At 30.0% G+C, this 13,415-nt stretch overlaps 1 protein-coding gene across 1 annotated transcript; it reads left to right on the top strand.

Moving 5' to 3' along the window:
- Positions 1 to 4,165: 4,165 nt before the first annotated feature.
- Positions 4,166 to 4,846, top strand: LOC139889656 (PRA1 family protein B3-like). The gene has a single exon (XM_071872594.1). The coding sequence runs from the start codon at positions 4,166 to 4,168 to the stop codon at positions 4,844 to 4,846; it is 681 nt and encodes a 226-aa protein (XP_071728695.1).
- Positions 4,847 to 13,415: the final 8,569 nt, after the last annotated feature.

Below are 13,415 nucleotides of genomic sequence, written 5' to 3'. Positions count from 1 at the left end.
AGTTGGGACGTTACCCGAGCATTAGCCGATATTCTCAAGTTTTTATCTTATTTTAATTCCAATATATTTAATATCCTCTATATAAAGTTAATAATTATTAAAAATAATTATTAAAACGTTATCCATGTTTTTCGTTGTCTTGAAAGACATTATCTGCAGTTTTCACTAAATGTACGTTTTCCTAAGCACTTCTAAACCGAGTAAAACATATTAATTGATATACTCCAAGGACTAAGTATGAATTCGAGTAATCACCTTTAATTATTCTTAAATGTATTTAAAAAAAATTCGGCGTAGGATAATCGTATGATTTAACTAACGATCGTCTAGTATTTAACGGAAGTTTTAACGAAAAAACTCGGGTTGTTACATTTGGCCATTTCTTGCTGATCTTTCAGAATTCGAATTATTTGATGCTCCTATTACATTTTTCGGGTTTTGAGCTGCAAGAATCAGATGCACTTGGATACAACATTCCATGTCCCTCGAGTGTTCTCTAGGATGCTATGCGTCATAAAAGATGAAATAACCAGGATGAACATTCGAGGTCTACCTAAGATTTTATTAGTGAAGTGCTTGAAGAGGCAGAATTTGATGATAGGTTTGAAAAAATTATGTGGCTTTCTTCAACGCAGTTTGCATATCCAGATGGTGATAATAATTAATCGTTTTAAGTTTTTATATTGTACATTCAAGTTAAATTATATATACTTTGTAACGCATGTTTGTGTTTTCGAGTGAAAGTAACTCAAACTTAGGAGCAATACCAGATTGTCTAAGATTGTCTGAAAAAAAAATTGATAAGGTGTTTGGTGTTATGACTTATCAAGTCTTGTGTTCCAACTCCTACATGTGACCTTAGAGTAGCGGTTAAAGTAAGATTCTCAGTATGCTATGATATGCATATTATTATGTATTTTTTTGGACATCAGTTTGGGATCACCCAGGGGAGACTAAACCACCCACGCGTTCATCTCCCGTAGTTGTATAACTCGCCCCCAACTACTACCTTGGAGGAAAACCGGACCAATGCGAGGGCATGGCCGATAAAATCCCCCCTCCTCGCTGCCCCCGCACAAAGCGAAAGGCGACCTGGGTGGATACTTCAGGTCAGGGATAACATTGAATGCAATATTGTAGCCCAGCGGAGTCGAACTCCTGACCTCTCGCTAAGAGGCACAGGCCACTACTAGTTAAGTCACAACTCAATGTTATCATGTATTATTAATATTAATATCTGGTTATGTATCTGTTTACTTTAATCTTTAGGATACTACATGTTCTATTTCATGTAGTATTCATTACAAGCCCTTGAAGAGGTCAAGTGTATATGTGTTGAAACTGTATCGGTACTCCAAAATTTTTATGTATTGTTCAAAATATTCATTGAATTTTAGTCTTAACTTTACTAAGAAGAACTTGTTAAAAGTATTCTACAAAGATGGTGGATCATAATAGATCAGGGTGAATTTGTAGTTGAATTTTATGTTTGTATAGATTTGTTGTGTAACATATGTGTTGTATTGTTTTTATCAAGTATAATGAAATTATCTCAGTCATTTTCAGTATTTAATTGCGAAATGTGTTGTATTTATTTTATTCATACATTTATCTTTAAAGACCTCACATGCTCATACTCAGTGTTGTAAAAGTCGGCCGACTTGGCCGACGCATCGGTCGATGCGTCGTTTTTATGGGTTCAACGTCCCGTTTTTTCTGAAAACTACTCAAAAGACGGTCAGAGCTAAAAGTTCGGTCAAAGTCTGTCAAAGACGGTCAAAAACGGTCAAAGTCAGTCAAATTTTCGACACGGTCTGATATATTTTAAAATTAGGGTTTGTTTTCATTTTTTGGGCCACTCTTTTCTCTGCGTCCTTACTAATTATGTACTCGGTAACATTAATTGAGTTTCAAGTTTGATTGTTTTTAAATTCGAGTTCTTATTTAAAAAATTTATGGTACATAATCAACTATTATATATATATATATATATATATATATATATATATATATATATATATATATATATATATATATATATATAAATATATATTTAAGAAATTATTAATAAAGTCAACGTTGGTCAACGACCGATGCGTCCCCGACGCGTCCCCCGACTCGGCCGACGCGTCCTTTTTAGGTCCCGACCGATGCGTCCCCGACTCGCGACTTTTACAACCTTGCTCATACTTAACTCACATACACCCATATTTCACTTTCCTCAAGATCCTTTCTCTAGCAAATAGTTTCAGGTCGGATGATTACTGTGTACTGCATATGTGGCAAATGTGTTGTTATCAAAACCTCATGGACAATTGACAATCTCGGTCGAAGGTTTTACGGTTTCCTTGATTTTTCGGTATATTATAACTCAATTACTTTAAACTTGTGTTCGGTATACAAAATGATTAATAGATTCCTTTTTTTTCATAGAGCCATAGAGGTCTCGTCGATGCGGATGGAATGGCCGGTACGACGAAGAGCCCTTATGAGAATGGGTGAACATTTATTTTAGCACAACGGAGGAAAAATGAGTTTCTTCAACAAAAACTGGTTATCTCAGAAGTTGCTGTCAAGATTGCTAAGATTGTCGAAGCATCAACAAAAAAGATGAATTTGCTTTTATTTTGCAATTGGAACACATTTTTTTCTTGTTTTATGTTTATGTGTAAAATAAATGACAAGATAATATGATGTTGAATTTTGTTAACGACAATAAACACATTTCACATGCAAGATTGAAAAATATTACACATACTAACAATTAGATATAGATGCTTAAAATGTGCATGTCCTTGCCACATTGTAAGATTCACCATGTGGTGTAGTTAAGATAACGTCATATGTTGGTAAAAGCAACATCCAGTAAGGTAATGAATCTGTCTATGCTGCCTCTTGCACATTCGACGTTAAATTGGATACCATTTAATTATTAAAAACATCATTATGGCCTCTTGTGCAAGCACATAATCAAAATTTTATGTTGGTTCACGACACAATATGTTGCTAAGTATAATGTCACGTATTTTTATGACATTCATACGAACGTGACAAAGCGAGTTGTGCGAACAACTTCCCCCATCAATACAGTAAAGTTTCTTGCTTAGGTTTGTTAGGCCTAAGGCATTGTTGAAGTTTTTCAACGTCCATACATATCGTACACCATCAATTTTGAAACGCATTGTATTATCAGTATTTCTACATTTAAAATGTCTATAGAAATCACTAACGCGATTGGGATAAACCAGATCGGTGTTCGCAGTGAAATTAATCTTCAAACATTTGAAACTTTCGCTCATTAGACAGCTTGACCTTACCAAAATCAGCAACATGACAAGACTCGTCCATACTTATTTGCCTTGTATTAGACATTTTGTATATGACAAGATAATAAATTAGAGAAAGGTGATATCAATGAAAGAGAAAAAATATTCACAGAACGATTTTGTAATACAATTGAACTATGAAATATGTTTTATATAGAAAACTAGGGTTTGCTAAACCGACCTTTAAAAAGTCGTGTTCAGATATGTTTAGACAAAGGATCGAAACCGGCATTGGGAAAGCCAATATCAGCCACGTATAAGATATTTAATATAACGTACAACACTTGAAAGCCACATTGACTAAACGTTGCAAAAGCGGGTTTAGGGTGACAAGTGAAAACCGACATTAGAAAGGTCGGTTATACTGTTTATTTAAAAAAAAAAAAAATGAACGTACTATTAGTACAATATTGGTAACGGGTTATAATACCCTCCGGGCAAAAAAAATCAACAAAATCAAGTTGATAGTTGATCGAATTAGATCAAAACTTTGTAATTTTAGGTCACATAAAAATGATACTGACACATAACATTATATATACCACAATTCGAAACTTTAGCTCAAAGCAAGATAACATTCAAACATATTGCAAGATACATATTGAGCCTTTTGATGAAAGATCCTGATATTAATCTAACATCCAAATCAAGGAATCGCATGTTTTGGAGGTATTCATTATTCAAGGACTACATTTGCAAACAAAACAAAACTCCCAGGTTACAAGTATAAACGTTAACCGAAACAATGAATCTGCATCAACCACATTTCACTTCCTCTCCGCTTCACCTCCTAATTTACAAATCTATATCCTTCATCCGTCACAAACCACCGCAACACGATGGCACCGATGAAGCAGAAACCAAGAACTGCGGGCCCATCACGCCTCCCTCAAACCACCCCCTTCACCCAACGATCCCAACCACCTAAAACAACGGTCCCCAACAACCCCGACCTACGTCCCTTTTTGACTCACATTACAACCTCGATTCGCCACTCCTATTCACAACGTCGTCCATGGTTCCAACTTGTTGATCGTTCCACATTTTCTCGTCCTGAAACCCTCTTAGATGCCATATCACGCATCAAGAAAAACTTCTCTTATTTTCGTATTAATTACACCACTTTAATTGCTATTGTGACTATATTTTCTCTTTTGTCCCATCCTTTCCCTTTATTCTTTTCAATATGTCTTTTATCCGCATGGTTGTTTCTTTACCTTTTTCGCGCACCTGATCAGCCTGTTTTTCTCTTTGACCGCACGTTTTCTGACCGTGAAACATTAGGAATTTTAATCATTTCCACGATCTTGATTGTGTTTTTAACGGGTTTGGTGTCGTTATTGATCTCCTCTGTTTTGTTTGGGTTAGCAATGACTTGTGTTCATGCCGCGCTTAGGGTTCCACAAGAAGTTTTTGTAGATGATCAAGAACATGTGACCACGGGGATACTTTCATTCCTTACGGAGACAGCTGCAACTGTCGCGGTCGCTGCTACTCCTCATACTATGCCACGTGTTTGAGATGATCGAATTCGATATTGTTAAATGATTGTATGCACGTAGCATGATGATATTTAGGTATGGTAATTAGCTAGTTTGTTTTGGTAAACTTGATTTGTTGGTAATGCAGCCATGTAGGTGGTTAAGTACATTATGAGTTTTTTGGAAACTTGTCAGGCTTAAGAAAATGAATATTTGTGAATCCATGAACATGTTGGTTGGGTTGATTATTTAGTTTTTTAGGTTTATTGTTTAACATGTAATTTTTGGTTATTGATTGCCATGATATAACTTACTTTTACACTATAACATGTATATATTATATAAAACTTGTGATAATAATTATATAACAATAATTTTATATAGATTTTATTAATAATTTCCATCTATTAATTGAATTATTATATTTCCTATTTAAATTTAATATACAGATTTTTTACCTAAAATATTATATTATATTACTATATTTTGTATTATATAAATATTAACAACGATTAATTTTATAATTATATTATAATAGTAATATAATATTATACATTATATTATATTATTATTATGAAATTGTTTTAATGGTTATTAATAATATTATTTTAAACGATACATTGATTTAATATATATATATATATATATATATATATATATATATATATATATATATATATATATATATATATATTCAAAATATTTATATATATAAATAGTCATAGATTGAAAATCATTTACAGTGTTTTTTATTGTAATTAAAATTATAAATTAAATATATTTCTTTATTAAGATTATAATATTATTTATGAATGATATTTTATATAATATAAAATTAATTTACAGTTTGCGCATAAATTAAAAAAATTACGTTAATATAATATTTGTAAAATATTATACAAACGCACGGACTCATGTTTGTCAATTGAAGTTAAAATGGTTATTTGATAATCGTTATAGATATTTAGATGTATGTCTGCTCTGCTTCGTATGAGATTTTGACATAATGAAATTAGTTTGTTCAAAATACATATATAATTAGAGATGTACATAAAATATTATTCTTAGCGATCGATTTTAAAACAACTTTTTATTGGCCCGTGTTTGGTGTTTTATCGATTATTTATCGATTGAAATTAAAACGTTTCCAACGGACGGGCTCATAATTTATGCGCCAGTATTCAATGATACAAATGTTATCAGTAATAAATGATGTTTTATTGTGATTGTATTATAATTTAATAAATATCAATATTAACGTTATCGACTACTAATTTATACAAATGTCGTACAACGCATGAGCTCATAAAACTAGTAACAGAGCATAACATATGGACCTAGAGAATAAGAGCAATTTAAATACCAAATATATATTGAAATATGATGAATCATATCATAATTCGTATGATAACATAATTATTTGTAATGATGTATCAATTGTTTGACAAATATACTAAGACAATGTATGGATAAAATTAAAGAGGTGGGTCATATTTTGGACATCTCTACATATCATCTTTGTGTACAGAGATGGCAATACTACGACCAATAACTTAATCCATCATTTAGTTTTGCATGTGTTGTTGGTTTTTTATGTGTGTGTAAGCACTAGTTAATAAAGATACTTATGTTCACTTTCAAAGGAGATTTTCACACTTGAAAGAAAACATCCAAGTTTCTTTCATTCATCTCACGTACAAACAAAATTAAGGCAGAAGTGAGGATGTTTTGATTAAAAATGAGGAATGTGTATATAAAGTGAAAAAGAAGAATAAAACACTAACCCTTGAAGTAAATGTTTTTAAGAAAGATCATTATAATTCTTTTGTTGCGTTCTAACGATTGTAAGACCATTTGTGGGGTGTGTGGGGGTGGAATGTTTTGTTGTGGTGTTGTGAGACGCTTGTGTGGCATGATGAAGGTGGCGCAGTTTAATTTTTAAGTATATCAAAAACTGGTGAATTATTTGAAGCATAAATGTCAATATTGGAACCTGTCATACCAAAATATGCGTGCCAAATTCACATATCATGTGAAGCAGCTGCTTCGAGCATGACTGTTGGGTGTTTTTGATCACCCCTAGTGTATTGACATTTTCACGCACTAGGCAGTTTTTCATTCCCAATGGATACAGTCAATACTCTCTAACATCCCCTAAAATCATGTTTCTCTTCGTGTGCACTCTATAAAGATGACGTTTCACTCATTTGTAAGTACTCGTCAAGAACATCGGTCGCAATATCATACACCATTCGACGAATAAGGAGATTGATTTCGAGTGAACTTCCTGCAAAAAAAGTAGGAATTTTTTTTAATAAAAATAGTAAAATAAAAATTAAACATAAAATTAAAAATAAAATTGAGACACCATGAAAATGGTAGAATCAAATTTCCATGAATTTTTAAATCCTGTCTGAAATTCAATTTAGGCTCTACGAGGCAGTCAAAACGCCAATAAATTTACGCTTGTTGTTGACTCAAAAATAGAGCCGAATGACATTTAAAACAAAACTCGAAAGTCATGTGATACATGGTTCCGCCACTGTAGCCATCCGTTAGATCATTTATCATTCCATATTTTTCTAAAAAAAGTTGTTACATCTTTTAAAAAAATTCGCCTCGGTAAAAAAATTATGCTTCTGCCGCTCTAGCCATCCATTTAGATCATTTATTCTGCTAAAAAGCAGATGAATTAAATGAATATCCGCTATAAATGGATCATTGTGATACATGGTTACAACTATCATTGTCACTTATAAGAACATCCGTAACTAATTTGTTGTTATGGCAATCCAACAACATTCTCACCTACTTGGTTAACGACTTTTAAATTTAAACTAGCATCATTAATTTAAAGAAATTTTTTAAATATAGTCCTAAGTATTTTTTTTAAAAGATTTTTAAACATGCTTTATTTATTAGTACTTCGATGATAATCACCTCACTAACTTCTTGTAAAGTTCATGTTCACTAGTCCGCTATTATACCATTTTTGTCAAACTATTTTTTCCTTAAAAATACTTCTCCGGTAGTGTGATTGCCAAATCCGTAAAGTAATATATTCATTAATTATTATTAATATTATTCTTATTCTTATTATTATTATAACAATTATTATTATTATTATTATTATTATTATTATTATTATTATTATTATTATTATTATTATTATTATTATTATTGTTACTATTGTTGGTGTAGTTATTATTATTATTATTATTATTATTATTATTATTATTATCATTATTATTACTACTACAAAGTATAAGGTTTATGAGAAAGCCAGCAGGCACAATGGTAGGACGTAGATTGACCATAATGTGAATGGATTATTAATATTATTATTATTATTATTATTATTATTATTATTATTATTATTATTATTATTATTATTATTATTATTAAAAAGAGATATCTTTATATGTAAGTAGATTTTCTTAAACTTTATGACCTTAGTGTGTAGAAAAAATACTAGGAATCTTGTGACAAAATTTTGAAGCCGCACTTTAAACTTCAAAGTTTCAAACAATAAAAAGATTTATATTCATTCAGATAATAAATAATACTCCGTAGTACAATATTTATATAGTTCTTATTAAGGGTAATGTTCCTTTCGTCTCATAATAAATGTCATGTTTAATTTTTTGTTGAATTTAAAATATTATAATAAATTGTCTAAATTATCATTCATTTAATTTGTTATAAGGAATAAGTAATAATTAATTGTTATATTTAATGTTTAATTTTCAATAATAAAAGGAGCATAATTGTAACTTTCACAAATTTTTATTATTATATAGAACAAGGGACAATAATTTTAGAACAAACAAAAAAAGTTGAATAATTTTATGAGACGGAGAAAGTATAATATTTGGAAAAAATATTGAAATGACTAGAATAAGTAATAAAAATTGTTATATTTAATGTTTAATTTTCAATAATAAAAGGAACATAATTGTAACTTTCACAATTTTTATTGATATATAGAACAAAGGACAATAATTTTGGAACAAACAAAAAAAGTTAGAATAATTTTATGAGATGGAGAAAGTATAAGATTTTGGACAAAAATATTGAAATGACTAAAATAAGACCACTAGTAACGGGGCCGCCAATGCAACGGCGCCGTTGCTAGCAACCGCGGTTGGCTGCGCCGTTAGGCACCGTGTTGCATTGTGCTGTGGTTTGACATGTTCCATTACGCTACAATCGGAAAAAAAATACAAAATTAAAAATATAGCCGTTAGTTACCGTTGATTTTTTTTACAATATCTTTCCCTATATATACTACTATCCATATTCATAATTTTTATACTACAAACTACCCCTCAAACAGTTAAAAAAAATTATACTTTTATAAAGTTTCGAGTATGAATCGAGAAGATGAAAATTATGAAGAGGCGTTAGCTATTGCAAATGCATATGATCCACATCAAGCACTCGAAATCAAGCACTCGAAGATATCGATATTTTAGAAGAAGATGAAGCCGAAATCGAAGGTGTCTCTATACCTAAAGCTCCTAGAAGACGTTTTGGAGTATTTATAGAGGAAATAATAATAATCTAGCCGTTTTTTTGAAGAAAAAAAAAATCGGTTAGAAAACTAGGCGTTAGAGAAAACAAATTAAAAAATTAGAGATAATAATAATAATAATAATAATAATAATAATAATAATAATAATAATAAATTAATTAATTATAAAATAAAAAAATTGAAGTGTCAGGTTTGTATGTAGTCTAAGGAAAAAAAAATAGAATTCTTTTTTAAAGTATGAGTATATAGTGTAAGTCTAATTTAATTCACTTAAAGTTCTTTCACTATAATATTATACTCTATCCGTCTCATATTAATAGTTCACAAACAAAAAATATACACTTTAAAAAAATGTTATAAAAGTACTGTACTTTCTGTTGGAATCATCATCTAAAACGCCTTGAATTGATGAATCGAATTCATGTTCGTCGTTCATTATAGCGGGTTTTTGTTTTTGCTTTGGTTCGTTGAGTTCTCCAAAAACCTTCACTATATATATATATATATATATATATATATATATATATATATATATATATATATATATATATATATATATATATATATATTGGTAGAATCAAGGGGGAAGTAACCAATCGGGGGAAAACGGTGGAAGCAAAAAAATTTTTTTTATTTTTTGAAAAAACTTTGTTCACGAACATTATTGATTGGATGAAAATATGAAGATTTAATAAAGACACTTTGTGATAAATGTTTTTATTTAATGAGATGTTAAATTATTACATTATCATGATATTATGATGTATGAATATATCTTAATATGATATATATACAATAAAATGTCGTTACAACGATAATCGTTACATATATACCTCGTTTCAAAATTTTTAAGTTAGTAGTTTTGTTTTACATATGTAGTTCATTGTTAACATACTTAATGATATGTTTAATTATCATTTTATCATGTTAAACATAGTGTATCAATATCTTAATATGATTCATATGTATTTAGTAAGACGTTGTTATAACGATAATCGTTATATATATCGTTTCAAGTTTCTTAACTCAATAAACTCATTTTTATGTATATCACTCATTGTTAATATACTTAGTGAGATACTTACTTATCAAAATCTCATGTTAACTATATATATATATATATATATATATATATATATACATATATATATCATCATGTAATTTTTTTACAAATTTTTAACGTTCGTGAATCGCCGGTCAACTTGGGTGGTCAATTGTCTACATGAAACTCATTTAAGTCTTAACAAGTTTGATTGCTTAACATGTTGGAAACATTTAATCATGTAAATAACAATTTTATTTAATATATATAAACATGGAAAAGTTCGGATCACTACATAAAGCGTCATTAAATTGCTGAAATAACTGAAAGTGCAGTTTAAAAAGAAATTGAATACGTAATTTCCGTCGCCTACTAAGATCTTTCTTTCTATAAGCTCTACCAATAATATGGAACCCTAATTTCGGATTGTTATACTTATGAATCAAGATATTTGGTGGAGATATTTCACATCATTAATTTTTTTTTTCCCTTTTGGTTTTATTTAAGGTTGAACAAAGCACCATATGCTTAATATCCTCAACGAAATGTAAGAACATATTTAGTAATGTTTGAGAACAAATTTCAGTACCGGAGCACCTATCGCTGTGATAAGAAATTTGTAGCTTATGTTTGCCCTATTGCAGTCATAAGTGTCTTACATCTCTCATCAGCAGACTTCACCCGAGTACCAAGAATTAGTTCAATTTCTGCATAAGTTAGCAACACAATAAATGAGCAATATATAAAAGAATTGCCTTATATGACTTAGAGTTGTAGGATCCGAATTGTAAAGATTGATTACTTTCCCACATTCTCATTAAGTTACTGTACCAGTAGAAAAAGAAGTATTAAATACTCGCAACAGAGGAAACTGATACATTCTTATGTGATATACTATATCAACTGACTAATTGCAATAATCTTAATTATTATATTATTTCTTCCTTCAAATACACTTACTGTAATCATCTTAATATTTATATTTTTATTATCAGTTTGTCTAGGTAGAGACTTACCAAATGTTCCGAACCCATTCAATATTTAGACATAATTCAACCCATTTAGCCCATTTAAATTTCCTTTATACCCATCCCCTTTAGGCTACTTTTTTACCTATTAACATGTAATATAAAATCAACCAATAGTCATCGTTGATTATATGTCAGCATAATATATAATGAACATCAACCAAAAGTCATTAGAATCTGGATATATATGAGTGATGTATATACCAAAGTAATTAGAAGGAACTTTTCCTCAAGACCATCTTCCAGTAGTTGTCTATAACCAAAAAGAAAATTTCAAATGTGAGTAAATATGACTGTAACGTACCTTGAGACAAAAGGATTGTAATAGCTCCATATAATCGAAATTAGAACAAACGCCAACCAGGAATATAAAAAGTATCAAAAATCTTTTTCAAGAACTCTTTTTCCTGTGCGCAGGGATGCTTCAGAAGGGGAGATGGGAGATGTCTATGTTAAATCGTGTCACTAATATAACGGTGGCACCAGGGGCAGCCACTCAAGCCAACCCGCTAATAAAAAAATTTTATTACATATTTTACTGAAAGAAAATCACAACTTAGTAACGAAGGGATTTATCCCAAATCCTAAACATATGCCGTTTGTATATTAAACCTTTAATTTTATCATAACCAAAGTGTCTATAACAAAAAAAAATAAAAATAAAAATTAGAAATCCAAATCTAAAAAAAAAAAAACTAAATTATTTCTAACTGCATATATATTTTTTTTTTTAAAGAATTTCTTCGTTAATATACATTATGAACAAGAGTTTGCTTTCTTTTACCCATTTGGTACATGTACTTTCATGCTAGGGTTTCTACTTCCCCGCATTGGCCCATTTAAGATCAAACATATAAGATCATCATTGAAGTCAAACACGCATGGATATAATTATTAAATCAAATATATATCAGGTGCGATGTGTAGTTTAATACCCGCGAATTCGCGGGATTTTGAAAGTAAAATTAATTAGTCGATATAATTAAATTGAATGATGTACACCGTAATAAATAAATTTGACTATTATGTTTAAAAATAATTTTGTTCGCAAGCAACTAAAAGATCAAGATAAAGGTAGTTTTTAGATATCAAACAATAGATAACAGCAACTCACACAAATGGGTTAAATTTGCTACCATTTGGGCGGTGGTGTTAAGGCCTTCTGGTATGTGGTATACTCCAAAGTCCAATCATTACAGCCATGTTTAAAAGTAATGTATTTATAATAAATAATATACCTTTGTGTTATGATTTATTCGATATCTAACACAAATAATATCGTAGATAGTAAGAAATGCACTTATTCATCTATAGATACAAGAATGATTATATTGTATACTAATAATTCATACCTGACTGAATCAGTCAAGATGCCAATGGAAATAGCTACATAACACCATATATCGAAGATAGTAACATTTCTCATATATGCCTAATAACGAGTTGAATAAACTGGATACCTGACAAACACGTGAAAAAACATATAAAGGTTAGATACCTAAGCATATGGATATTCCCACAACTTGTCAATCTATGTGCACAAGTCTATTTCTATTGATATAGTAACATTCGAAAAACGCCCACAAAAAGCAAACTTAACATTTACAAATATATATAGAACAGATAGCAACGGTCTTTAATTTCCTAAACATACAATTTATATTAGTACACAACTATAATAAGTGTATGTATACATCTCACAATTAATACCTGTTATTTTACGAAAATGTATAAAAAAATAACCTTTAGAGGTGGCTATTTCAACCAATTTCAACCCATGACAGCCCAACTCAACCCATTTTTGACAGGTTTCCAAACCCACGGTTTTTTCCCACATTCTGAAGCTTCACAAAAAGATTTAATACATATATCTACCTCTTCACATAAATAGAATTAGTTTAAATTTGAACTCAACCATGAACACACGGAGTCTTTATTCGAGCTCGGGATAGATGCCTTCAGATAATTCAAGGTTTGTAAACAATGTCTGTTTCTTTTTAACAA

Source organism: Rutidosis leptorrhynchoides, chromosome 2, assembly GCF_046630445.1.
Source record: "Rutidosis leptorrhynchoides isolate AG116_Rl617_1_P2 chromosome 2, CSIRO_AGI_Rlap_v1, whole genome shotgun sequence".
NCBI classification, from domain to species: domain Eukaryota; kingdom Viridiplantae; phylum Streptophyta; class Magnoliopsida; order Asterales; family Asteraceae; genus Rutidosis; species Rutidosis leptorrhynchoides.
This window is presented reverse-complemented; position numbering and strand designations above follow the sequence as displayed.

Excerpts from the sequence above, each read along its gene's own strand:
- LOC139889656 (XM_071872594.1), top strand. The coding sequence starts at position 4,166 with ATGGCACCGATGAAGCAGAAACCAAGAACTGCGGGCCCATCACGCCTC.